General features: G+C 43.3%; 2 protein-coding genes across 5 annotated transcripts in view; one reads left to right on the top strand and one right to left on the bottom strand.

Moving 5' to 3' along the window:
* The window catches only part of MANBAL (mannosidase beta like), a 634273-nt gene that overhangs the window by 354 nt on the left and 608604 nt on the right, over positions 1–25315 (top strand). Inside the window, exon 1 of one of the 2 annotated variants that reach the window (XM_050807387.1) lies at positions 12575–12579. The exons of the other annotated variant lie outside the window; for it this stretch is intronic. The gene's annotated coding sequence lies outside the window, so the exon portion shown is untranslated. Of the gene's footprint in view, positions 1–12574; positions 12580–25315 lie in introns of those variants that run through there. 2 annotated transcript variants of the gene reach the window in all.
* NDRG3 (NDRG family member 3) overlaps positions 1–25315 on the bottom strand; it is a 92373-nt gene that overhangs the window by 24939 nt on the left and 42119 nt on the right. For 2 of the 3 annotated variants that reach the window (XM_050807189.1, XM_050807191.1), the window contains 5 exons: positions 10621–10726; positions 9425–9545; positions 5649–5711; positions 3942–4002; positions 1898–1984 (listed from right to left, as the gene is read on the bottom strand). In XM_050807189.1, coding sequence (XP_050663146.1) covers positions 1898–1984; positions 3942–4002; positions 5649–5711; positions 9425–9545; positions 10621–10726 — 438 coding nt within the window. Of the gene's footprint in view, positions 1–1897; positions 1985–3941; positions 4003–5648; positions 5712–9424; positions 9546–10620; positions 10727–19083; positions 19348–25315 lie in introns of those variants that run through there. The other variant, XM_050807190.1, reaches the window with a different exon arrangement.

Below are 25315 nucleotides of genomic sequence, written 5' to 3'. Positions count from 1 at the left end.
AAAAAAAAAAAATTATTATCCATCTCTTTAAATCCTTTTGTTTGTTTGTTTGTTTTTTTGAGATGGAGTCTCGCTGTGTCACCCAGGCTAGATGGAGTGCAGTGGTATAATCTTGGCTCACTGCAACCTTGCCTCCTGGGTTCAAGTGATTCTCCTGCCTCAGCCTCCTCAGTACCTGGGAATACAGGTGTGTGCTACCACGTCTGGCTAATTTTTGTATTTTTAGTAGAGATGGGGTTTCACCATGTTGGTCAGGCTGGTCTCGAATTCCTGACCTCAGGTGATCTGCCCACCTCGACCTCCCAAAGTGCTGGGATTACAGACGTGAGCCACCACGCTCTGCCCTCTTTAAATCTTTTTAAAGATCACTAACTACCTTTCAAATAAGTTCCTACATATCGACTTATTGAATCTCATGGTTTGAGTATCAATAAAGCTTTTTTTTTTTTTTTTTTTTTAGATAAGGTCTCTCTCTGTTGCCCAGGCAAGACTGCAGTAGCATGATCATGGCTCACTGCAGCCTTGAACACCTGGGTTCAAGAAATCCTTTCCCTTCAGCCTACCGAGTAGTTGGGACTACAAGCACGTACCACCTTTTACATTTTTGTAGAGACAAAGTCTTGTTCTGTTGACGAGGCTGGTCTTAAACTCCTGGACTCAAGCGATCCTCCTGCCTTGGCCTCCCAAAGTGCTATGACTACAGGCATGAGCCACCATGCCCAGCCAGATTCTTTTTTTTTTTCGAGACAGGGTCTGTCTCTGTCACCCAGGCTGGAGTCCAGTGGCATGATCATGGCTCACTACAGCCTCGACCTGCTGGGTTCAAGCATTCTTCCCACCTCAGCTTACCGAGTAGCTGGAACCACAGACGTGTGCCACCACAACTGGCTTTTTTTTTTTTTGAGACAGTCTTGTCTGCTGCCCAGGCTTGGAGTACAGTGGCACGATCTTAACTCACTGCAACCTCCGCCTCCCAGGTTCAAGCGATTCTCCTGCCTCAGCCTCCCAAGTAGCTGGGATTACAGGCATGCACCACCGGCTAATTTTGTATTTTTAGTAGAGATGGGGTTTCTCCATGTTGGTCAGGCTGGTCTCGAACTCCTGACCTCAAGTGATCCGCCCGCCTCAGCCTCCCAAAGTGCTGGGATTACAGGCGTGAGCCACCATGCCTGGCCCAAATTGTAATTTAGAACTACTGCTACACACAACTTGGATGAGTTTCACAAACACCGTGATGAATGAAAGAAACCAGACAGAGAATACATTTTCGGCCGGGCACAGTGACTCACGCCTGTAATCCCAGCACTTTGGGAGGCCAAGGTGGGCAAATCACGAGGTCAGGAGTTTGAGACCAGCCTGGCCAAAATGGTGAAACCCCATCTCTACTAAAAATACAAAAATTAGCTGGGCGTGGTGGCGCACACCTGTAGTCCCAGCTACTCGGGAGGATGAGGCAGAGAAATCGCTTGAACCAGGAGGCGGAGGTTGCAGTGAGCTGAGATCACATCACTGCACTCCAGCCTAGGCGACAGAGTGAGACTCTGTCTCAAAAAAAAAAAAAAGAAAAAAAAAAAAGGAATACATTTTCTACAATTCCAATTTAACAGATAAAACTGTTTAAAAACAGATAAAACTTATCTCTGGTGGCAACAGTCAGAACAGGTAATTTCTGGGAAGGAGAAGAAGTATCAATTAGGAAAAGATACAAAGGAATCCCCTAGTGAGCTGGGAACATTCTGAAGTATCTTGATTGGTTGGTGATTTTATATGTAAACAGTCTTCAAGCTGTATACTTAACATTTTTACCCTTAACTGTATATATACCTCAATGGAAAATTGGTAAGCTGTTTTGAGATGGGCGAAGATGAGCCGATGGACACCTTCATGTGGTACTTACTTTGGAAGCTGCCCAGTCAATCCAGCCTTTTGCACAAGGGTCAACATTAATGAGCACAAGGCCTTCCACAAGCTCTGGATGGCTGAGCTGAAAGATGAGGCAAAGACGACAGTATGAAAGCTACACTCCCACAGTTCTTCTAAATAGTTGGAACATGATTGATCAATTCTTTCTTACATGCCTTAACGCCTCACATTTGAAAGTAAAACTACAAAGAAGGAGAACATGTGGAAAAATAGCTCTTGAAATCTGACTTAGCATCTGGAAACCAGTTTCTGGTTTTACTATCAAATTACTTATTTTACTATCAAATTATCTTGCCTTGCAAAGATCTATATGCAGTTGTTCAACTCATGGTGGATCTTTCTCATTGGGAAAGTGCCGTTGGCACAAGCGGCTGATCCACACTCATATATCTTTGTTCTCAACAGGGGCTTCTAAAGTTTTTTTTTTTTTTCCCCCAAAACCACCTGAACAGTTTATATCATCCTCAGAAGACTCTCCTATCACTGAGGAGGTATTGAAAAAAATAATGATAATAATTTCTGGCCGGGCACAGTGGCTCGTGCCTGTAATCCCAGCACTTTGGGAGGGTGAGAGGGGAGGATCATGATGTCAGGAGTTACAGACCAGCCTGACCAACATGGTGAAACCCCATCTCTACTAAAAATACAAAAATTAGCCAGGAGTATTGGCGGGCACCTGTAATCCCAGCTACTTAGGGGGCTGAGGCAGGAGAATCACTTAAACCCAGGAGGCAGAGGTTGCAGAGAGCCAAGATTGTGCCATTGCACTCCAGGCTGGGTGACAGAGCAAGACTCCGGTCTCAAAAAAAAAAAAATTTCTTTAAAACAAGTTCTAGCTCTCTAGCTTATTTAATTAATTAATTTATTTATTTTGAGACAAAGTTTCACTCTTGCTGCCCAGGCTGGTGCAGTGATGCAATCTCAGCTCACGACAACCTTGGCTTCCAGGATTCATGCAATTCTCCTGCCTCAGCCTCCCAAGTAGCTAAGATTACAGGATTACAGGCACCTGTCACCATGCCTGGCTAATTTTTATATTTCTAGTGGAGATGGGGTTTCACTATGTTGGCCAGGCTGGTCCGAACTGCCGACCTCAGGTGATCTGCCCACGTCAAACTCCCGAAGTGCTAGGATTACAAGCGTGGGCCACTGCGTCCAGCCCCTAGCCTACTTTTTTTCTCTTACTACAGTGATTACATTCACTGTAGAAAATTTGATAAGCAGGCCGGGCGCGGTGGCTCAAGCCTGTAATCCCAGCACTTTGGGAGGCCGAGACGGGCGGATCACGAGGTCAGGAGATCGAGACCATCCTGGCTAACATGGTGAAACCCTGTCTCTACTAAAAAATACAAAAAAACTAGCCGGGTGAAGTGGCGGGCGCCTGTAGTCCCAGCTACTCAGGAGGCTGAGGCAGGAGAATGGCGTGAACCCGGAAGGCGGAGCTTGCAGTGAGCTGAGATCCGGCCACAGCACTCCAGCCTGGGTGACAGAGCGAGACTCCGTCTCAAAAAAAAAAAAAAAAAAAAAAAAAAAAAAAGAAAATTTGATAAGCAGAGAAATTATAAAAAGCAGAAAATAAAATTTCACATTATCTTACCACACATCAATCCATTAATATTTTTTGGTACATTTTCTTCCAGTCCTTTCCTACAGTTATGACAAACTTTACATTTTGTCATATTCTATTCTATTCTAACTTTTTTGTTAACATTATAATGTATGCAAACCATGTATCATTATAAAGCTTTTCGTAAACTTAATTTTAATGGCTGTACAAAATTCCATTATAAGCAGCATCTAGGAATGGCTTTTTATTGATGATGTACTGTCCCCATTTGTGATTTTTCAAGTATTATAAGTACAAAGCAAGGCTTTATACAACCTGCATCTAAAGCTGACAGAAGTTACAGAAAAATTGACATAAGTCCCAGAATACTGCCTGGTCATTTAACACAGCATAATAGCTGTGACCCAGGCAGTGCCTCAAGCATGTTGAGGCTAATCCTCTATATACTTACTGCAAATCTGCTGAGGATGTAAGCTCCGGCTCCAACTCCAATTCCAATGACGCTTTTCAGGCTGTGAATGGGACATAATGACAAATGACAGAGTCAACTTCATTTGGAGGCAGCACTGCATAACTGAAAGCATACAACCTGGGTTGAAATCCTGGCTCTGATATTTATTAGATGTGAGAATTTGGGCAAGTGCTTTTTTCCTTTTCCCTAACTTTCTGAGCCTCGGTTCCTTCCCTATCTATAAAACAAGGATCCCAGCTGGGCGCAGTGGTTCATGCCTGTAATCCTCATGCCTGCAATCCCAGCACTTTGGGAGGCTGAGGCAGGTGGATCACGAGGTCGGAAGATCAAGACCATCCTGGCCAACATGGTGAAACCCCGTCTCTACTAAAATACAAAAAATTAGCCAGGCATGGTGGCGTGTGCCTGTAGTCCCAGCTAAACAGGAGGCTGAGGCAGGAGAATCGTTTGAACCCGGGAGGCGGAGGCTGCAGTGAGCCAAGAGCACGCCACTGCACTCCAACCTGGTGACAGAGTGAGACTCCTTCTCAAAAACAACAACAAGAAGGATCCCACCACCTACTTTCAAGCTGGTTTTAATGGTTAAATAAAATATAACTAAGGCTGGGGGCGGTGGTTCACGCCTATGATCCCAGGACTGAGAGGCCAAGGCGGGTGGATCACTGAAGGTCAGGAGTTCAAGACCAGCCTGGCCAACATGATGAAACCCTGTCTCTACTAAAAATACTAAAAATACAAAAAAAATTAGCCAGGTATGGTGGCCTGCGCCTATAATCCCAGCTAAATGGGAGGCTGAGGCAGGAAAATCGTTTGAACCTGGGAGGCAGAGGTTGCAGTGAGCCAAGATCGCACCACTACACTCCAGACTGGGCAATGGAATCAGACTCCATCTCAAAAAAAAAAAAAAGTAGTGTATATATATATACATATATATACACACATATATATACACACACACAGACATACACACACACACACACACACACACACACACACACACACACATATAAAACTGAAACCTGGGAGTTATCCTTGGTAGCTTACTGTCAGTATCCAACCCATCAGCAAGTCAGTGGAGTCCACCTCCAGAATATATCCATCTACCTACTACTATCTACTTCAGTCATCCCCAACAGCAGCATCCAGTACCATGCTTTCATTATCTCTTGCCTGGACTATTGTTAAGTTTAACTGTTCTCCCTGCTTTCTCTGATTCCTCTCCAAAGCATTCTCTTCATAGTGAGATGAACCCCTTAAAAAAAATTTAAACAGCTTTATTTTTATTTTTTAGATACAGGGTGTCACTGTTACTCGGGCTGGAGTGCAGGGGTGGGATCACAACTCACTGTAGCCTCAAACTCCTGTCGTTAAGTGATCTTCCCACCACTGGGCCCAGCTCAAGGTAGATTTCTAAATCTTCTAGGTCTCAGCGTATGTGCCACCTTCCTAGAGTAATTCCCTCACTAGCCTTACTAATGTAGATCCTGCCCTTATTCTCCATCACAACACCCCCACTGACTTATTTTATAAAACTTTATTATTTGTTTGCTTACTTGTTACCCCACTAAGCTCTAGAAGGACAGTGACTATTGTTTTCCTAACCATCGTATCCTCTGAAACAGACACTAAAGAATTCGCCATAGAAAGTCAATAAAAACTGCACGAAAGACTACAGAATGAACCTACCTTAGGTGGGTAAGAACAGGAGGCAGCATTTCGGCCAGCTCATCCATTGTGGGGTACTGATACCTGAAATCCAGAAGGATATCTCCTGAATTAGAAAGTACTCACAATTCCCAGTTACTAGAACAGCTGGAAAGGTACAGAAGTCTTAGATAAGCTGGGCACAATGGCTCACGCCTATAATCCCAGCACTTTGGGATACCGAGGTGGGCAGATCACCTGAGTTGGGAGTTCAAGACCAGCCTGACCAACATGGAGAAACCCCATCTCTACTAAAAATACAAAATTAGCCAGGCATGGTGGTGCGTGCCTGTAATCCCAGCTACTCGGGAGGCTGAGGCAGAAGAATCGCTTGAGCCTGGGAGGTGGAGGTTGCATTGAGCAGAAATCACGCTAATGCACTCCAGCCTGGGCAACAAGAGTGAAATTTCGCCCCCCTCCAAAAAAAAAAAAAAAAAAAAAAAAAAAAGTCTTAGATAAAAGCATTTCCTTTTACCAAAGGCTCAAAGGAGGTGATGTGGCACCTGAAAATGATTGTGGCATATTGTGTAACTCTCTACAACTGCCATGCTAAGGAGAAAGTAAAAGAATCCACTGTTTCTATATCCTAACGAGCAGCCCTTGAGACCAGAGGGTGCCACATGAAAAGAATTAGTAACACAGTTCTCTCTTAGGGTATTTCCAAACCTCTAACAATCACTTCAGTTAGAGTCCAGGCTCAGTAAACCTCTGGCAGTTAAGAGTCAACTCAGTAAGTGGGTCTTGGTCTACCGCTATATTTAGACAACTAAATGCAAAAATAAACAAAGGTTTTCTAGTTATGCGCACACAGTTACAAACCCTTAGCATGAATGCTTATTTGTTTCACTTAGGCATAGAATAACATAGTTATTTTTTAAAATTTATTATTAAATTTTTAAGAGACATGGTCTCACTCCGTCACCCAGGCTGGAGTGCAGTGGTGAAATCATAGCTCACTATAACCTTGAACTCCGGGGCTCAAGCTATCCTCCTGCCTCAGTCTCCTGTGTAGGTAGGACTACAGGCGCGTGCCACCACGCCTGGCTAATTTTTCAATTTTTTGTAGAGATGGAGTCGCACTATGTTGCCAGGGCTGGTCTTGAATTCCCGGCCTCAGGTGATCCTCCTACCTCGACCTAACAAAGTGCTAGAACTACAGGTGTGAGCCACTGTGTCTGGTATGGTTATTTTACTGTTTTTGAATTTGGTTCATAGTAGGAACCATCTGATCCTAAGATATTCGAGCAAGCCCAGGAACAGACCCAGATCAGAATTCTTAGAAAAGTAGTAAGCATCTGACTGGGAGTGTTGGCTCACGCCTGTAATCCCAGCACTGTGGGAGGCTGAGGCAAGCAGATTGCTCGAGCCCAGGAGTTTGAGACCAGCCTGAGCAACAGGGCAAAACCCTGTCTCTACAGAAAATACAAAAATTGGCTGGGCATGGTGGCTCACGCCTGTAATCCCAACACTTTGGGAGGCCGAGGTGGGCAGATCATGAGGTCAGGAGATCGAGACCATCCTGGCTAACACAGTGAAACCCCATCTCTACTAAAAACACAAAAAATTAGCCGGGAGTGGTGGCAGGTGCCTGTAGTCCCAGCTACCTGGGAGGCTGATGCAGGAGAATGGTGTGAACCTGGGATGTGGAGCTTGCAGTGAGCGGAGATCTCGCCACTCCAGTCTGGGCAACAGAGTGGGACTCCATCTCACAAAAAAAAAAAAAGAAAATACAAAAATTAGCCGGACGTGCTGAAAATACAAAAATTAGCCAGGCGTGTTGGTGCACACTTGTAGTCCCAGCTAGTAGGGAGGCTGAGATGAGAGGATCACTTGAGCCCAGGAGGTTGAGGCTGCAGTGAGCCATGATCACGCCACTGTACTCCAGCCTGGGAAACAAAGCAATATCCTATCTCAAAAAGAAAAGAAAAAAAAAAAAAAGCGATTACAGAATTGAAGATGGAATTGATCCTAAGATGACCACTTATATATGAGGCAGTATCTGTTCTACATCCTGTTCTACATCTGACAGGGAAGTCAGCCTGCCTCTGCCTGAACACTTAAGGGGATGGTGTGCTGTGGAACCATTTGTGCACAAAATAGAAAAAAGGAACTGGATCCAAATCTTGCTGGATATAAACTGACCACTGGCCAATTTGCATTATAGAGTCAGAACAGCACAGATTCTGGCACCAGACTGTCTGGGTTCAAATCTTAGTTCTGCCACTTATTTGCTATGTAATGTTAGCCATGTTACTTAAGTTTTCTGGGGCCTCAGTTTCCTCACTTATAAAATGGGAATAATAGTAAACTTATCCCATAAGGTTATGAGGAGTAAATGAGTTAACAAATGTAAAGCATTTAAAGCAGTGTCTGGAACATGGTTTGAGTACTATTTAAGTATTAGCTATTATTTGTCTGCAATTGTCTATTTCCCAGCAGTCACTGGCCAAAGGCACCTCTGGAGATGAGTGAAAGGAGAAGGGAAGAATTAGCATTCCACAGTGTGTGTGCTCACTCCTCCTAAGGTCTTCTCGATAAGCACACCGTCCAGGGAACAAACAGGTAGGGAGCCTGTAACTCTGCCCTGCAAAGCAGACATAGGAGGAAGCTGAGAGTGCCAAAGCCAATCAATCGGCCCACACCTCTATCTGCCAGGACAGACTCTCAGAATAAATAGTTACACAGATAGTCAAATTTCCATGATCAGATTGAGAGTCAAATTTCCATTATCAGGATGGGGAGATGCTCCCAGGAAAGCTCAGGAGGACCTGAATTTGGGCCTAGGTAGTTGGGAGTTTTGAGGAAGGACACAAAAATGACAGTTTTGTTTTGTTTTGTTTTGTTTCTGGGGACAGGGTCTTGTTCAGTCACCCAGGCACTGCAGCCTCAATCTTCTGGGCTCAAGTGATCCTCCCACCACAGCCTCCCAAGCAGATGGGAACACAGGTGAACGACACCATGCCTGGCTGGCTAATTTTTAAATTTTTTGTAGAGACAAGGTCTTCCTATGTTATCGAGGCTGGTCTTTTTTTTTTCTTGTTTTTTTTTTTGAGACGGAGTCTCTTGCTCCATTGCCCAGGCTGGAGTGCTGTGGCTCGATCTTGGCTCACTGCAAGCTCCGCCTCCCAGGTTCAGGCCATTCTCCTGCCTCAGCCTCCTGAGTAGCTGGGACTACAGGCGCCCGCCACCACACCCAGCTAATTTTTTGTATTTTTAGTAGAGATGGGGTTTCACCATGTTAGCCAGAATGGTCTTGATCTCCTGACCTCGTGAACCGCCCACCTTGGCCTCCCAAAGTGCTGGGATTACAGGCATGAGCCACCGCACCCGGCCTGCTATCCAGGCTGGTCTTGAACTCCAGGGCTCAATCCTCCTGCCTTGGCCTCCCAAAGTGCTGGGATTATAGGTGTGAGTCACCACATCTGGCTAAAAAATGACAGCTTTCAAATAGATAAGGAAGGGAAAGATAAAGACAGTGAGAAGTAGGTGTTCCAGATACTTATGCCTTGAGATTACAGGAAAGCAGGCACCTGCTACGGAGAGCCATTCCTGGATATGGGAAAACATACAGTTTCCCCCAAAAAACTGTAAATACCAGTCCTCTCAGCCCAAGGAGAGAAAATATGAGGATGGATGGTCAATAAGTATAACCTATAGACTGTAATAAAATCAAAGGGAAGCACAAACCACTTGTCCCATTGGAGCTCAGCCAGTTGCTCTGAGTGCTTATCTCCCAGATGATCTTTTTGTGGCCTTACCCTGTTGGGAAAGAGGGTGCACCTTCCTGCTGGCCTGGGGCATCCACATGACAGACAGCAAAGTGCTGGGTGATCTCGTGCATATCCTCAAAGTTAAAGAATGCATTGAAACAGGATTTATCTATAAGAATAAAAATACCCATAAGTCACAGGCTCTCCGTATCTCCTCAATTTTCCTCCACTCAGTCAATGCCTATCATCACCTCCTTTCACTGCTTTTTAACAACCAATCCACCAAAGTGAGGTGTCTGAACAATCTGTCTGATTCAAGCTGCCCTAAAGGCTGAATATAAGACATCTCATATTGAGATACATATTGAAAATAATTCTCAATTCTAAATAATGTCTGCAAAGTAGAAATTACTTTGTTAATGTTTGGTGGCTTCCGATTATTGCACAAAATAATCTTACACCCATAATGCTGTCATTTCTCATGGACATTATTCCTCTATCTCACAAAGAGACACTGATTATATCCCAAGAGCACAGGTGGAGTGAATGTCCTGAGCTGCTCACATTCACCTCATGGGAGTTTGCCTCTCGGCAAAATTGCCAGGGTGCAGGGAGGGGCTGCTGCTTCCACTTCTACCCTCTTTGTACCTGCTTAAATCACTTCTCATGCCAAGGCGGCTACAAAAGCTTTAACACTCAACTGTAGCCTCAAATGCAGGGCATTTATGAAAGCCAGAGCAGCGTGAAAGAAAACACATGTATGCAGACTCTGTGTGTCCATGGCTGGGGCCAGAATCTTACACTACCATCTAGAAAAGTCCACTTAAAGTCACTGGTGACAGACTCGAGCAAGAACTCTTTTACTAATTCATTGAAGAGCTCACAACAAAGTTAAGTTCCAACTCTGAATTTTCTAACCTGAAACAAACAAACAAACAACAACAAAAAAAACAAAGTACAGGCTTGAAAACATGGATTTCAGTTCTACTTTCTTAAGCAATTCATTGTATAATCTTCAATCCTTTAGCAGACATGAAGGTGAGATATGATTCCAGTATCCCCAAAATATATTCCCCTGCACACTTCCCAGGAACTTTATACCATTAACAAATGTGGGAACAAGGAGGGAAGGTTACCACAGAGAGGGGAAAACCTCTGCTCTATTAGAATATTATTGTTGTTTGGTTTTTTATATACAAAGATCAAGTATGATAAGAAGGGAAGGTGTAAAATCAAATACATACGGTTGAGGCCAATGTCATGATATGTTAGTATAACTGGTCTGTTTCCTTTGGGTAAGCCTCTTATAGTGACGTGGACCACACCATGAGTTGTTTCTATGTCATGTTCCTGTAACAAGATAATATAAGGTCTCAGAAAAAGCAGAATGAACTTCCCAGGTTGCCAAAGTTTTACAATACCTGCTTTACCGCCATTTCCCACTAGCTGGGGCAGGACACATTAATAAACTACATGTTTATGCAGTGGCTCACGCCTGTAATCCCAGCAGTTTGGGAGGCTGAGGTGGGTGGATCACTTAAGGTCAGGACTTTGAGATCAGCCTGGACAACATGATGAAACCCTGTCTTTACTAAAAATACAAAAATCAGCCGGCTGTGGTGGCACACACATGTAATCCCAGCTACTTGGGAGGCTGAGGCTGGAGAATCACTTGAACCTGGGAGGCAGAGGGTGCAGTGAGATCGTGCTACTGCACTCTAGCCTGATGATAGAGCAAGACTTCATCTCAAAAAATAAAATAAAATAAAAGGAAATGGAAGATATGAAGAAGTTGCTGGGTAGCAAGTGAGAGGTTTCAGAGCTTCTGAACACATGTTCAGAAAATTTATAATTAATTTCAGTAGATAATTTCACTAGACACCTATGTGTGTGTCTGCCTAGGATCTCTTCTTTCCTGGGAGCTGCCCTTCTGTGTCATCCACACGTTACAGGGGTGGGTCTTGGCTACCACGTCTGTGGAACATAACCTTATGCCACAGCTTACTGGAGTCAGGGAGGCATCTGGCCCATGCTGAGTGAGTATCTTTCCCTAGGTATTTGTAATTGGAACTAAGAGATTCTAACTTCAGCTTGGCTCTTCTCTTGAAAAGAGGAATCAACTTGGGAGCTTTTAGTAGGCATTTCTACTACTCTACTTTCTGGTGCTAGTTGTGTGTACTTGTAAGTTCTAAGACATCCCTGATTGCCTCTGGTGTAAGCGATATTGGGTGAGTTTGTACCCTCTACTCCTAAAAGATCTTAACCAAGCCAATAAGTTAAAGATGTAGCCACAGCAAAGCTCAGGAACTGAATAAAGCAGACAAAGGATGCACCGAGCTGCTGAGAGTAGATGCCGCACTAAGAGTGGTTGGGTGGAAAAAAAAAAGGGATTACAGAAAAGTTAACTGAGATTTATTCTAGTCATGCTCAAGTTTTACATTTCTCAAAAAAAAAAAAAAAAAAAAAAAATTACCATGCTAGCCTAGTGAATTTCTGTTGATAAAGCCTGTAACTATCTCAGAAAGTCTTACATTAGGCAAGACAAGATGCACTCTGTCAATGAGAATCCCAAAAAAGGCAAAGCGCTTCCAGTTTAATTTCCTATCTAATAATGAACCTCATCAGAACTTTGGTTTCTCTGATGTGGGCCACAGAATATAATCTCAAGCTAATTGGACATCAATATATCTCAAATTACAGGCCGTAGGCTGGAGCTGATAGCCATCCCTATCAAATGAAACCATGCGTGACTCAATATTTCTGTTATTTTCTATTACTACTACCTCCTAGTCAAGTATATTCAAAGCCTTGAAAAATGAACGTAAGAAATGAAGACTAGAATAAGGTACTGTGTAGTGGCTATGAAATAAAGTACAGGCCAGGCATGGTGGCTCACACCTGTAATCCCAGCACTCTGGGAGGCCGAGGAGGGCAGATCACCTGAGGTCAGGAGTTCAAGACTAGCCTGGCCAAAATGGTGAAACCCTGTCTGTACAAATATACAAAAATTAGCCGGGCATGATGGCAGGTGCCTGTAATCCCAGCTACTTGGGAGGCTGAGGCACAAGAATTGCTTGAACCCGAGAGGTGAAGGTTGCAGTGAGCCAAGATTGTGACACTACTGCACTCCAGCCTGGGCGACAGACTGAGACTCCGTTTCAAAAAATAAATAAATAAATAAAGTATAAGGTTTGGATGGGGGAAGATAAAGAAATAACTTCCTATTTCTGTATTTCTCTTACAATAATGTCAGACTTATTAAAGGACTCACTTCCCGACCCTGGTTCATTCATTAAACATCTATTTATTGAATGCCACTCCATGCCAGACCCTAGACTGAGCTGTGGGGATAAAACAGTAAACTTGAGAAACGTGATCCCAGCCTTCACAAAGATTATGTTCTAGATAGGGAGGCACACAATAAACACAGAAACAAACCCACCCATAATAATAGCTTGTGATAGGTGCTATAAAAGAAACAAATAGAGTGCTATGATAAGAAAAGAAGACATTACCTTCACTAAACAGACAGGAAAATGGAAATTAAATTCAATAAAATACTGTTTCATACATACCACAATGGCAAAAACTTAAAGTTAGATAATGCCAAGTAGTGGCCAGGATGCAGAGAAATAAATAAGAACCAACATATACTGTTTTTTTGTTGTGTTTTCTTTTGTTTTTGAGACGGAGCCTTACTCTATTGCCCGCTCAGGCTGGAGTGCAGTGGCATGATCTCAGCTCACTTCAACCTCCACTTCCCAGGTTAAAGCAATTCTCTTGCCCGTCTCCTGAGTAGCTGGGACTACAGGTACCACCACCATGCCCCACTAATTTTTGGATTTTTAGTAGAGATGGGGTTTCACCATGTTGTCCAGGCTGGTCTCGAACTCCTGACCTCAAGTGATCCACCTGCCTCGGCCTCCCAAAGTGTTGGAATTACAGGTGTGAGCCACCGTGCCCCACAAGAATCAACATATATTGTTGGTAAGGCATATAAACTGGAACAACTACTGGGAGAATAATTTGGTAATTTCTAGTAAAGTTAAGAGGTGCCTACCCTATAGCAATTTTACATATAGATATAATCTAAGGCTGGGGCCTTAGTTTCTGGTGCTAGCTGTATGTATTTGTAAGTTCTGAGACATCCCTGGATTGCCTCTGGTTTAAGCTGTATTGGTTTGTACCCTATACTCCTAAAGGATCTTAACCAAGGCAATGGTGGTGGCTCACGCCAGTAATCCCAGCACTTTGGGAGGCTGAGGTGAGAGGATCGCTTGAACTTAGTTCGAGACCAGCCCTGGCAACATAGCGAGACCACGTATCTACACACACACACAAAAACATTAGCCAGGTGTGGTGGCATGTGCCTATAATCCCAACTATTCGAGAGGCTGAGGCAGGAGAATGGCTTGAGCCCAGGAGGTGGAGGCTGCAATGAGCTATGATCACAATACTGTACTCCAGCCTGGGTGACAGAGCAAGACCCTGTCTCAAACAACAACAACAACAACAACAACGACAACATATAATCTAAATGAACTATCAAAGATGGTCACATACACAAAAGGACACGTGCAGAGATGTACGGGTGACCCTCAAACACAAGGGTTAGTAATGCCAACCCTGCCAACCCACTGTGTAGTCAAAAATCCACATATAACTTTTGATGCCCCCAAAACTTAACTACTAATAACCTACTATTGACCAGAAGCCTTATTGATAACACAAACAGCTAACTAACACGTATTTTATATGTTATATTATATACTGCAGGGGTCCCCAACACCTGGGCCACAGACTGGTATCGGTCTGTGCCCTCTTAGGAACCGGGCCGCATAGAAGGTGAGTGGCAGGTAAGAGCGAAGCTTCATCTGTCTTAAGAGCTGCTGCCCATTGCACTGCCTGAGCTCCACCTCCTGTCAGATCAGCAGTGACCTTAGATTCTCATAGGAGCACGAACCCTATTGTGAACTAAGCATGCAAGGGATCTAGGTTGTGCACTCCTTATGAGAATCTAATGCCTGATGATCTATCACTGTCTCCCATCACCCCACATGGGATCATCTAGTTGCAGGAAAACAAGCTCAGGCCTCGCATTGATTCTACATTATGGTGAGTTGCATAATTATTTTATTATCTATTACAATGTAATAATAGAAAGTGCACAATAAATGCAATGTGTTTGAATCATCCCCAAACCATCTCCTACCCCCCAAGGATGTGGAAAAATTGTCTTCCACAAAACCGATCCCTGGTGCCAGAAAGGTTAAGGACCACTGATATACTGTATTCTTAATAAAGTAAGCTAAAGAAAAGAAAATGTTAAGAAAATCATAAGGCAGAGAAAATACATTTACTATTCATTAAGTGGAAGTGGATCATCACAAAGATCTTCATCCTTGTTATCTTGTTGAGTAGGCTGAGGATGAGGACGAACAGGAGGGGTTGGTCTTGCCATCTCAAGGGTGGCAAAGAAGGAAGAGGTGGAGGTGGCGAAAGGGGAGGCAGGCACTCTTAACGTAACTTTACAGAAACACATGGTAATTTGTCTGACTTTTTATGTCTCATTTTTCTAAAAATGTTTCTATACGGTACCAATCCTTCTTCCACTGTTTACTTTAGTTAAAGTGTGAGTATCACAGAATAGTTCCTGACATAAAAGAAGTGAAAAGCAGTCTTGAATAACTGGAACCCTTCTGCCAGGCTGTCTAATGTCAATTTGTTTTCTGGCACTGCTACTTATACATAGTCCTCATTGCCTGGCACTGGTTCAGAAGCATTCATCTCCATCAAGTTGTCTTCTGCTAATTACTCTGGTGTGGTGTCTACTAGCTCTTAAATTTCTCCAAAATCCATACCTTGAAACTCTTCATCCTATGACCCACTTTTTTTTGGTCATATTCATAATCTTTTTAATGATACTTGATTGGCTCTGTTGTAAATCCTGTGAAGTCATATACAACATCTATACACAGTTTTCTTTGGCAGAAATTTATTGTTTTTGGCTTCATGGCTTTCAAGGCTTATTTTATATTTTATTTTATTTTTATTATTTTTTTGAGACAGGGTCTCATTCTGTCACCCAAGCTGGAGTATAGTAGCGTGATCTTGGCTCACTGCATTCCCCACCTCTTGGGCTCAAGCGATTCTCCCACCTCAGCCTCTTAAGTAGCTGGGACCATAGATTCATGCCACCATGCTCGGCTAATTTTTGTACTGTTTGTAGAGTTGAGGTTTCGCCATATTGCCCAGGCTGGCCTTTAACTTTTTTTTTTTGAGATGGAGTTTCACTCTTGTTGCCCAGGTTGGAATGCAATGGTGTGATCTCGGCTCACTGCAACCTCTGCATCCCCAGTTCAAGCGATTCTCCTGCCTCAGCCTCCCAAGTAGCTGCGATTACAGGCGTGCATCCCCACGCCTGGCTAATTTTGTATTTTTAATAGAGATGGGGTTTCACCATGTTGGTCAGGCTGGTCTCAAACTCTGACCTCAGGTGATCCACCCACCTTGGCCTCCCAAAGTGCTGGGATTACAGGTTTGAGCCACTGTGCCTGGCTGGCCTTGAACTTCTAAGCTCAAGCAATCTGCCTGCCTTGGCCTCCCAAAGTGCTGGGACTGCAGGTGTGAGCCACCGCATATGGCCTCTGGCTTTTTCTTTTTCTTTTTTTGAGACGGAGTCTTGTTTTGTCGCCAGGCTGGAGTGCAGTGGCACAATCTTGGCTCACTGAAACCTCTGCCTCCCAGGTTCGAGTGATTCTTCTGCCTCAGCCTCCCAAGTAGCTGGGACTACGGGCGCGCACCTGCCTTAAAGTCTGGTACCCATTTCTCATACCCATACCACATCATTGAAGATGCCATTGTTGTTATAGAAAAGGCCAGAGGCGTTTTCTATAACCCGGGAGGTGGAGGTTGCTGTGGGCCAAGACCGCGCCATTGCACTCCAGTCTGGGCAGCAAAAGCGAAATTCTGTCTCAAAAAAAAAAAAGACTTAATACTGCATCTTTACATTTGTTTACATTTCTCTCAACCATGAATGGCGCCATGTATGATCTATAAGTGTGTGCATAAGTTTTAACTTTTTGTAACAGATTTGTGTATATTTTGTTAGTAAATGATAAAATAGACTAATGTCTACATATAGTTTATACAATCATGGCATACCTAACTTTTTCTTAATGTTTTCAATAGCTCTAGGTTACACAGTTTGCGAGGTTTTTTTCTTTTATCTTTTTTTTTTTTTTTTGAGACAGAGTCTTGCTCTGTCACCCAGGCTGGAGTGCAGTGGCCCGATCTCGACTTACTGCAACTTCCACCTCCCGGGTTCAAGCGATTTTCCTGCCTTGACCTCCTGAGTAGCTGGGACTACAGGCAGGTTCCACCACACCTGGCTGATTTTTTGTATTTTTAGTAGAGATACAGTTTCAACATGTTGGCCAGGCTGGTATCAAACTCCTGACCTCAAGTGATCCAGCTGCCTCGGCCTCCCAAAGTGCTGGGATTACAGACACGAGCCATCCCGCCCCGCTCTGGGTTTTTTCAAATTGCTATAAATCTCCAAAAGCTTTCTGACTGTGTGTGATAGCTCATGCCTATAATCCTGGCACTTTGGGAGGCTGAGACAGGAGGACTGCTCGAGCCCAGGAGTTTGAGACCAGCCTTGGCAACATGGTGAGACCCTGTCTCTACAAAAAATTTTTTACAAATAGCCAGGCCTGGTGGTGCACGCCTGTGGTCCCAGTTACTCAGAGGCTGAGGTAGGAAAGTCACTTGAGCTACAGTAAGCCGTGTTCCTGCCACTGCACTCCAGCCTGGGTGACAGAGCAAGACTCTTTCTGAAAAAAAAAAAAAAAAAAATCCAATATATGTATTGAAAAAAAGCTATGTATAAGTGGACCTATACAGTTCAAACCTGTGTTGTTCAAGGGTGTAAACATCACAACCTTCTCTATAATGTCAAAAAAATTGGAAACAGCCCAAATATTCATCAATAGGGAAATAAATGAATTATGATTTATTCATATGACATACAGATAAAAATGAACTAGAATTATTAGCATTACTATACACAGAAAATCTTGAAAAAAATGTAAAAGAGCAAGATGCAAAAGGATATATATTAAAAAATACCACTTATGACAATTTTTAAAAAAGCAACACTATAGATTCTGTTTATACATATGTGTACGCACATATACATACACATATATATTTAGAGACAGGATCTCATTCTAGTGCCCAGGCTAGAGTGCAGTGATGTGATCATAGCTCACTGCAACAGAACTCCTGGGCTCAAGCAATTCTCTCACCTCAGCCTCCCAAGTAGCTAGGACTACAGGTGCACACGCCTATACCTGGCTAACTTTTATTTTTTAGATTTCTTGGAGAGACAGGGTCTCCATATTTGCTCAGGCTAGTCTTGAATTCCTGGCCTCAAGTGATTGTCCCAAATCGGCCATCCAAAGCACTATTACAGGCATGAGCCAGCACAGCCAGCCTATAACTAAAGTATAAAAACTTGGAGGAGAAACAAGGTACACTAACTTTAGAACTTTGTTTCCTTCTGGGAGTGGATAAATTATCAACGAGAACTAAAGGAGGTTTCAGTATCTCTCATGTTTTGTTTCTTGAGAGAAATAAAGAATAAAGCGGGGGAGGGAGTAAGAAAAAGGGAGAGAAGGAGAAAGTGTCTGCCATATGAAGTGACACTACAGGCAAATCCAAGTTAAAGAGAGTGTCCAACAACTTGTCACCTTGACAATCTGGTTGCTGGAACCTGTCTTCTGTCAAACTCAAACCTTCAGTAGGGTCCTGCTTAAAGATTCCAGTTTGGCCACTACTGAGAATCGAGGGAAACACCAGTTTATACTCTGACTCTAAGCATAGCAGGACCTCGCCAAGGCCCGGTAACTGATGGTAACTAGTGGTGGTGGTGGTGGTGGTGGGGGGTGTGTGTGTGTGTGTGTGTGTGTATACACACAGGAGGTGGACAGGGATGAGACAGTGAGCTGCCAGGGAAGGTCAGGAGAAGGATGGTAAAAAGGGAGATATAACAGGTGGGGTAAAACACAATACTTTAAAAGTAGATGAGGGAGGCTGGGCACGGTGGCTCACACCTGTAAAATCCCAGCACTTTAGGAGGCTGAGGCAGGTGGATCACGAGGTCAGGAATTCAAGACCAGCCTGACCAACATGGTGAAACCCGTCTCTACTAAAAATGCAAAAATTAGCCAGGCGTGGAGGCATGCACCTGTAATTCCAGTTACTCAGGAGGCTGAGGCAGTAGAATTGCTTGAACCCAGGAGGCAGAGGTTGCAGTGAGCCGAGATTGTACCACTGTACTCCAGCCTGGGCAACAGAGTGAGATTCCATCTCAAAAAAAAAAAAAAAAAAAAAAAAAAGTAGATGAAGGAATAGGGCAAAGTTACTACTTTGTTGCCATTTCATAATTTGGATGATATTCAAAAGTAAAATTGGCTCCTTACAAAATTTCAACTTTTTAGGGATATCTCAGCCCCTACCATGCCATAATATGCCCTCAAGTCATGTAACAACCAAAGTATCAACGGCCAAGAGTCCTAGGCCCTGTTCATTGCCCTACTTGGAGCAGCCCCAAGTTGTCAATGTCTCAAAGTTCTTCATTTTCAAAGTATGTGAATGTAAATATGCTTAGCAGAATAAAAAACGAAAAGAAAGGAAGCACTCACCTCTATGGTGATGGGCATGCACATTTTTCGCGGCCTTGTGAATGAACAGCTTGAAAAAAACTCCATCTGAAGATGAATGTGCAGAGACCCTGGCTAAGGAGCTGATTCAATTGTCAGGCCACTGCAGGGAGTGACTTGCTGTTGCTACCTTTTTGTCTTAGTCAACTATCATCTGTTTTACTGGCTCTTCATCCAGTTATCTCATCTCCCATCCCAACATTCTAGAGTGTGACTACACAATGAGCCTGTGCTCAAAGAGCACAGCCTAAGGGAACATCTGGTCATAGATCTCTCCCCTCTCTCCCAGCAGTTTCTTTGCTTTTTCTTTTCTTTCTTTTTCTTCATTTACTTATTTTTTTTTGAGACAGGGTCTCGTCGTCGTCACTCAGGCTGGAGTCCAGTGGTGTGATCATAGCTCACTGTAACCTCGAATTCCTGGGCTCAAATGATTCTCCTACCTCAGCCTCCCAGGTAGCTTGGAGCACACATGCTTGCCACTATACCCAACTACTTTTTAAATTTTTTGCAGAGATGAAGTCTCCCTATATTGCCCAAGCTGATCTCAAACTCCTGGGCTCAAGTGATCTTCCTGCCACAGCCTCCCAAAGTGCTGGGAATACAGGCGTGAGCCACCATTCTCCGGCTCTCCCAGTACTTTTTGATTATTTATCATCTCCAAGGCTATGCACTTTAAACATAATCCCTTTATTCTCCATGTTTATAAAACAACCTGAAATCATAAAGGTCCTTGACATAATTCTCTATTCTGGACTGTCTCGCCCACCTAATGAAAGATGTAGTCTTAAACAGAAGGTCTTTTTAAGGTCAGGCAGGATGGCTCATGTCTGTAATCCTAGCACTCTGGGAAGCCAAAGTGAGAGTATCACTTGAGGCCAGGAGTTCAAGACCAGTCTGAGCAACATAGCAAGACCCCATCTCTATGAAAAATATATATATATTTTCTAATTAGCCAGGCACAATGGCATGTGCCTGTAGTCCTAGCTACTCAGGAGGCTGAAGCAGTTGCTTCAGCCCAGGAGTTCAAGGTTACTGTGAGCTATAATCGCGTCACTGAACCCCAGCCTAGGTGACAAAGTAAGACTCTGTATCTTTTTTTTTTTTTTTTTTTTTTTTTTTTTTGAGATGCAGTTTCACTCTTTTTGCCCAGGCTGGAGTGCAATGGTGCAATCTTGGCCTACCGCAACGTCCGCCTCCTCGGTTCAAGTGATTCTCCTGCCTCAGCCTCCTGAGTAGCTGGGATTACAAGCATGTGCTATCATGCCTGGCTAATTTTGTATTTTTCAGTAGAGGCAGGGTTTCTCCATGTTGGCCAGGCTGGTTTCAAACTCCCAACCTCAGGTGATCCGCCCGCCTCGGCCTCCCAAAGTGCTGGAATTACAGGCGTGAGCCACCGCGTCCAGCCTAGACCCTGTATCTTTAAAAAAAAAAACAAAAAGCCTTTTAAGAATGTAAGAGTTTAAGATGTTACCATTATGTGATAACCAACTTTCACTTTTTTCTTGAGTCCTCCGACTTCAATAAATGTGTTGACACCAGAATGACACGATCTGACTTGTCCCATATTTCTACACTTAACTAAATCATGATCATTTCATACCTGTTACTATTTCTTCCTCTCCCTGGCCAGTCTAAACTAGTTTTGTTATATTTGCGTGACAACATGCTCTAGAAAATGTCAACTTTTTTTTTTTTTTTGAGACAAGAGTCTCACTCTGTGGCTCAGGCTGGAGTGCAGTGGCGCGATCTCGGCTCACTGCAACCTCCACCTCCCCGGTTGACGCCATTCTCCTGCCTTAGTCTCCCGAGTAGGCGGGACTACAGGCACCCACCACCATGCCTGGCTAACTTTTTTGTACTTTTACTAGAGACGGGGTTTCACTGTGTTAGCCAGGATGGTCTCGATCTCCTGACCTCATGATCCACCCGCCTCGGTCTCCCAAAGTCCTGGGATTCCAGGTGTGAGACACTGCGCCAGCCCCTATATTTTTATTAGTATGAACTGTTATTGTTTCCAATAAGCAGGCTACTGTATGAGACTTGGGTATAGTTTTTGTTATAGAAGATTTTTTGTTTGTTTGTTTTTGAGACAGAGTTTCACTCTTGTCACCCAGGCTGCAGTGCAAACGCTCAATCTCAGCTCACTGCAACCTCTGCCTCCCGGGTTCAAGCCATTCTCCTGTCTCAGCCTCCCAAGTAGCTGGGATTATAGGCGCCTGCCACCATGCCCAGCTAATTTTTTTTTTTTTTTTTTTTTTTTTTGAGACAGAGTTTCGCTCTTGTTGACCAGGCTGGAGTGCAATGGTGCGATCTCGGCTCACTGCAACCTCCGCCTCTCAGGTTCAAGCGATTCTCCTGCCTCAGCTTCTCAAGTAGCTGGGATTACAGGCATGCGCCACCACGCCCGGCTAATTTTGTATTTTCAGGAGAGACGGGGTTTCTCCATGTTGGTCAGGCTAGTCTTGAACTCCCGACCTCAGGTGATCTGCCCACCTCAGCCTCCCAAAGTGCTAGGATGACGGGCGTGAGCCACCACACCTGTCCTAATTTTTGTATTTTCAGTAGAGACAGGGTTTCACCATGTTGGCCAGGCTGGTCTTGAACTCCTGATCTCAGGTGATCTACCCGCAGAAGTATGAGCAATCTTTATTTTTATGCTTTTCCAAGTTTTCTAAATTTGTTTCTGATTATACACAAAATAAGTGTTATTTATCTAAAGCAATATATCATATACACATATAAACTACAGCATCTATCCCAACACTCTCTCTAATATACATATATGCATACTACATGTGTATATATGTATATCATATATATGTATATTAGAGAGTGTTGCGACAGATGCTATAGTTATCTGTAATATATCTATATAGTTTACATATATGTGTGTGGGTATATATAATATACCCACATATATATATATACTGAACATAGTGAGACCCTCATCTCTAAATATATATATGTAATATTCCATCTCTAAATATATATATATTACATATAGAGAGAGAAAGACTGGGGTCTCACTATGTTGCCTAGGCTGGTCTCAAACAACTGGGCTCAAGCAATCCACTCGCCTCAGCCTCCCAAAGTGCTGGGACTACAGGCGTATGACATCATGCCCAGCTAATTTTTTATTTTTTAATTCTTTGTAGAGAAGGGGGTCTCCTTATGTTGCTCAGGCTGGTCTCAAACTCCTGGGCTCAAGCAATTCTCCTGCATCAGCCTCCCAAAGCTCTGGGATTACAGGCATGAGCCACAGCACCCAGACTTTCTATTTGTATCAGAACTGAACTAAAAGTTCTATTTCACAAGGCCAGAACATGTTACTATTTTAAAGCTTTACCCAAAGTATCAAGAATTTTTGCCAGACTATTTTTAAGCCTTAATATTACAAAGTGATTCATAATTATATTTCTAAAACTCAATTTCATATCTACAATTATATATATGTATGGAAAAAAATCTCAAATGACATATGCCAAAATATTAACAATATTAACACTGGTGAAATAACAGGTGATTTTTATTTATTTACTTTTTGGTGTTTTCTCATTTATTTTGCAACAAGTATGTAATCTATTATATTCTAATTTTCTTTTCTCTTTTATTCCTTTTTTTCGTTCGTTGAGACAGAGTCTCGCTCTGTTGCCCAGGCTGGAGTGCAGTGGCAGGATCTCGGCTCACTGCAGCGGCAGGATCTCGGCTCATTGCAGCATCTGCCTTCCGGGTTCAAGCAATTCTCCTTCCTCAGCCTCCTGAGTAGCTGGGATTACAGATGCACACCACCATGCCTGGCTAATTTTTGTATTTTTAGTAGAGGCGGGGTTTCACTATGTTGGCCAGGCTGGTCTCAAACTCCTGACCTCATGAATTCCTGACCTCAGCCTCCCAAAGTGCTGGGATTACAGGTGTGAGCCACCGCACCTGGCTATATTCTAATTTTCTTACTTCAGGGGAGGTGCTGAATTTGAAGAAAATTAATACTTCTACACTTTGGGGCAGGAGTTCACGTGTATACACATACTATTTCTGGAGTTCTTCACCTTGAATTTTACTGTCACCCTCTCTCTAATGTTTTCCTTCTAGGTAAATTATGTCAAATATTAACAGTAATCAAGCTCTACTGGTTCAACCTAGGATCCAAACCATAACTGAAGTTAGATCAAATTAAAAACAATCAAACCCAAACTTCATTGTCACTATTTATTAAAAAATAATGTAACTTACTGTTTTAGAGGAAAGGAGCCATTGCCTACAGTGAATGACTGTAACAGCACTAGGCTGATTATGTTGTATATACAAAGTACCAAATAGTTATTACAAGAGGTGTTTGCAACTGAGATTCAGAAATCTATAACTATACTATGAGCCTGACCCTTCCAAGGTGAGTCTCATCTGTTCTGCCAAGGAACCTCAGCTTTAAGAACAACTAGTTTCTTACATTTCAGCTCCGGATACGTCCAGGTTGGGAAAGAATGGGCAACAGATTCAGGAAGAATGGGGTTTTTCAATCCCAACCACTCAATGGCAAGTTATAAAACTTAATTCTTAATTTTCTGACTATAAAACAGAAATAAGAAAAACCATCTTGGCCAGGTGTGGTGGCTCATGCCTGTAATCCCAGCACTTTGGGAGGCTGAGGTGGGCGAATCATTTGAGGTCAGGGGTTCGAGACCAGTCTGACCAACATGGTGAAACCCCATTCTACTAAAAGTTCAAAAGATTTAGCTGAGCATGGTGGTGGGCGCCTGTAATCCCAGCTACTGGGAGGCTGAGGCAGGAGAATCGCTTGAATCCAGGAGGCGGAGGTTGCAGTGAGCCGATATCATGCCACTGCACTCCAGCCTGGGCGACTGAGCGAGACTCTGTCTCCAAAAAAAAAAAAAAAAAGAAAAGAAAAAGAAAAGAAAAAAAGAAACCATCTTGTAATATTGCTCTAAGTATTGAAGATACTATATGTTTATTAGGTACCCTACAGTAGCATTCAAATTATTATAACTGTTTTGCTTATAAATAGTCCTTTGTTCTGATGCTAATGCTTAGAGATTCCACTGACTTAACATAAAATGCATATTTGAAAATAACTATTTGCTGGTGGGTATACAGGTTGGCTGAATACTGGAAGCAAGGATGTTGCCAGCACTTTCCTTTCCTGCTAATACCCTCTGGGTCTACTTCATGTCACTTCTGTTGCTGCTATGGCATCTATCCCAAAAGTGGGAGGGTCAGGATGCCCAGTTTATAAGGTTTCCATTTCCCTGTACTTATTTCTTACTCCTATGTTTTCTTTTTTCTTATTTATTTCTTATTTATTTATTTATTCATTTATTGAGACAGAGAGTCCCACTCTGTTGCCCAGGCTGAAGTGCGGTGGTGTTATCTCAGCTCACTGCAACTTTTGCCTCCCAGGTTCAAGAAATTCTCCCACCTCAGCCTCCTGAGTAGCTGGGATTACAGGCACACATCACCATGTCCAGCTAATTTTTGTATTTTTAGTAGAGATGGGGTTTCACCATGCTGGCCAGGCTGGTCTCAGACTCTTGACCTCAAGTGATCTGCCTGCCTCAGCCTCCCAAAGTGCTGGGATTATAGGTGTGAGCCACTGTGCCCGGCCCTTAGTCCCATTTCTTTCAGGACCAGTCAACAGATAAAAGAGGTAGATGAACTGCTGGTTCATTTTACCGATTTCCAAACTGGCAACAGAGGTGATGCAAAAGCAGACCAGGAAGAACAGTTTCATTTAAGAAAACACTAATGAGTCAAGTTGAATTTTGCATTTCCAAACATAAACCCAAGAGAAATCTGCACATGGTATTCATAACAATTTAGGGAAAGATTTCTTTTAGGGAAAGATGTTACTGTCAAGAAATCTCTCCTCCATCTGCCCCTCTCCTATCTTCTCTGCGGTAAGGTAGCAAACCTCCATTTGCCACCTATGACAAATGAGGTTTCCAATATCATGTGAGGAAAAGAACTCTTAATCACAAAGAGACAGCTCTATTCAGTAACCTACAATCATAAAACAGGTACCTGGCAGGCAATTTCTGAACATGACAGCAAATCAGTTGGTTTTTTTTTTGTTTGTTTATTTTGTTTTGTTTTGAGATGGAGTCTTACTCTGTCACCCAGGCTGGAGTGCAGTGGCACGATCTCGGCTCACTGCAACTTCCGTCTCCCGAGTTCAAGTGATTCTCCTGCCTCAGCCTCCTGA

This window comes from Macaca thibetana, chromosome 10 (assembly GCF_024542745.1).
Source record: "Macaca thibetana thibetana isolate TM-01 chromosome 10, ASM2454274v1, whole genome shotgun sequence".
Lineage (NCBI taxonomy): Eukaryota > Metazoa > Chordata > Mammalia > Primates > Cercopithecidae > Macaca > Macaca thibetana.
This window is presented reverse-complemented; position numbering and strand designations above follow the sequence as displayed.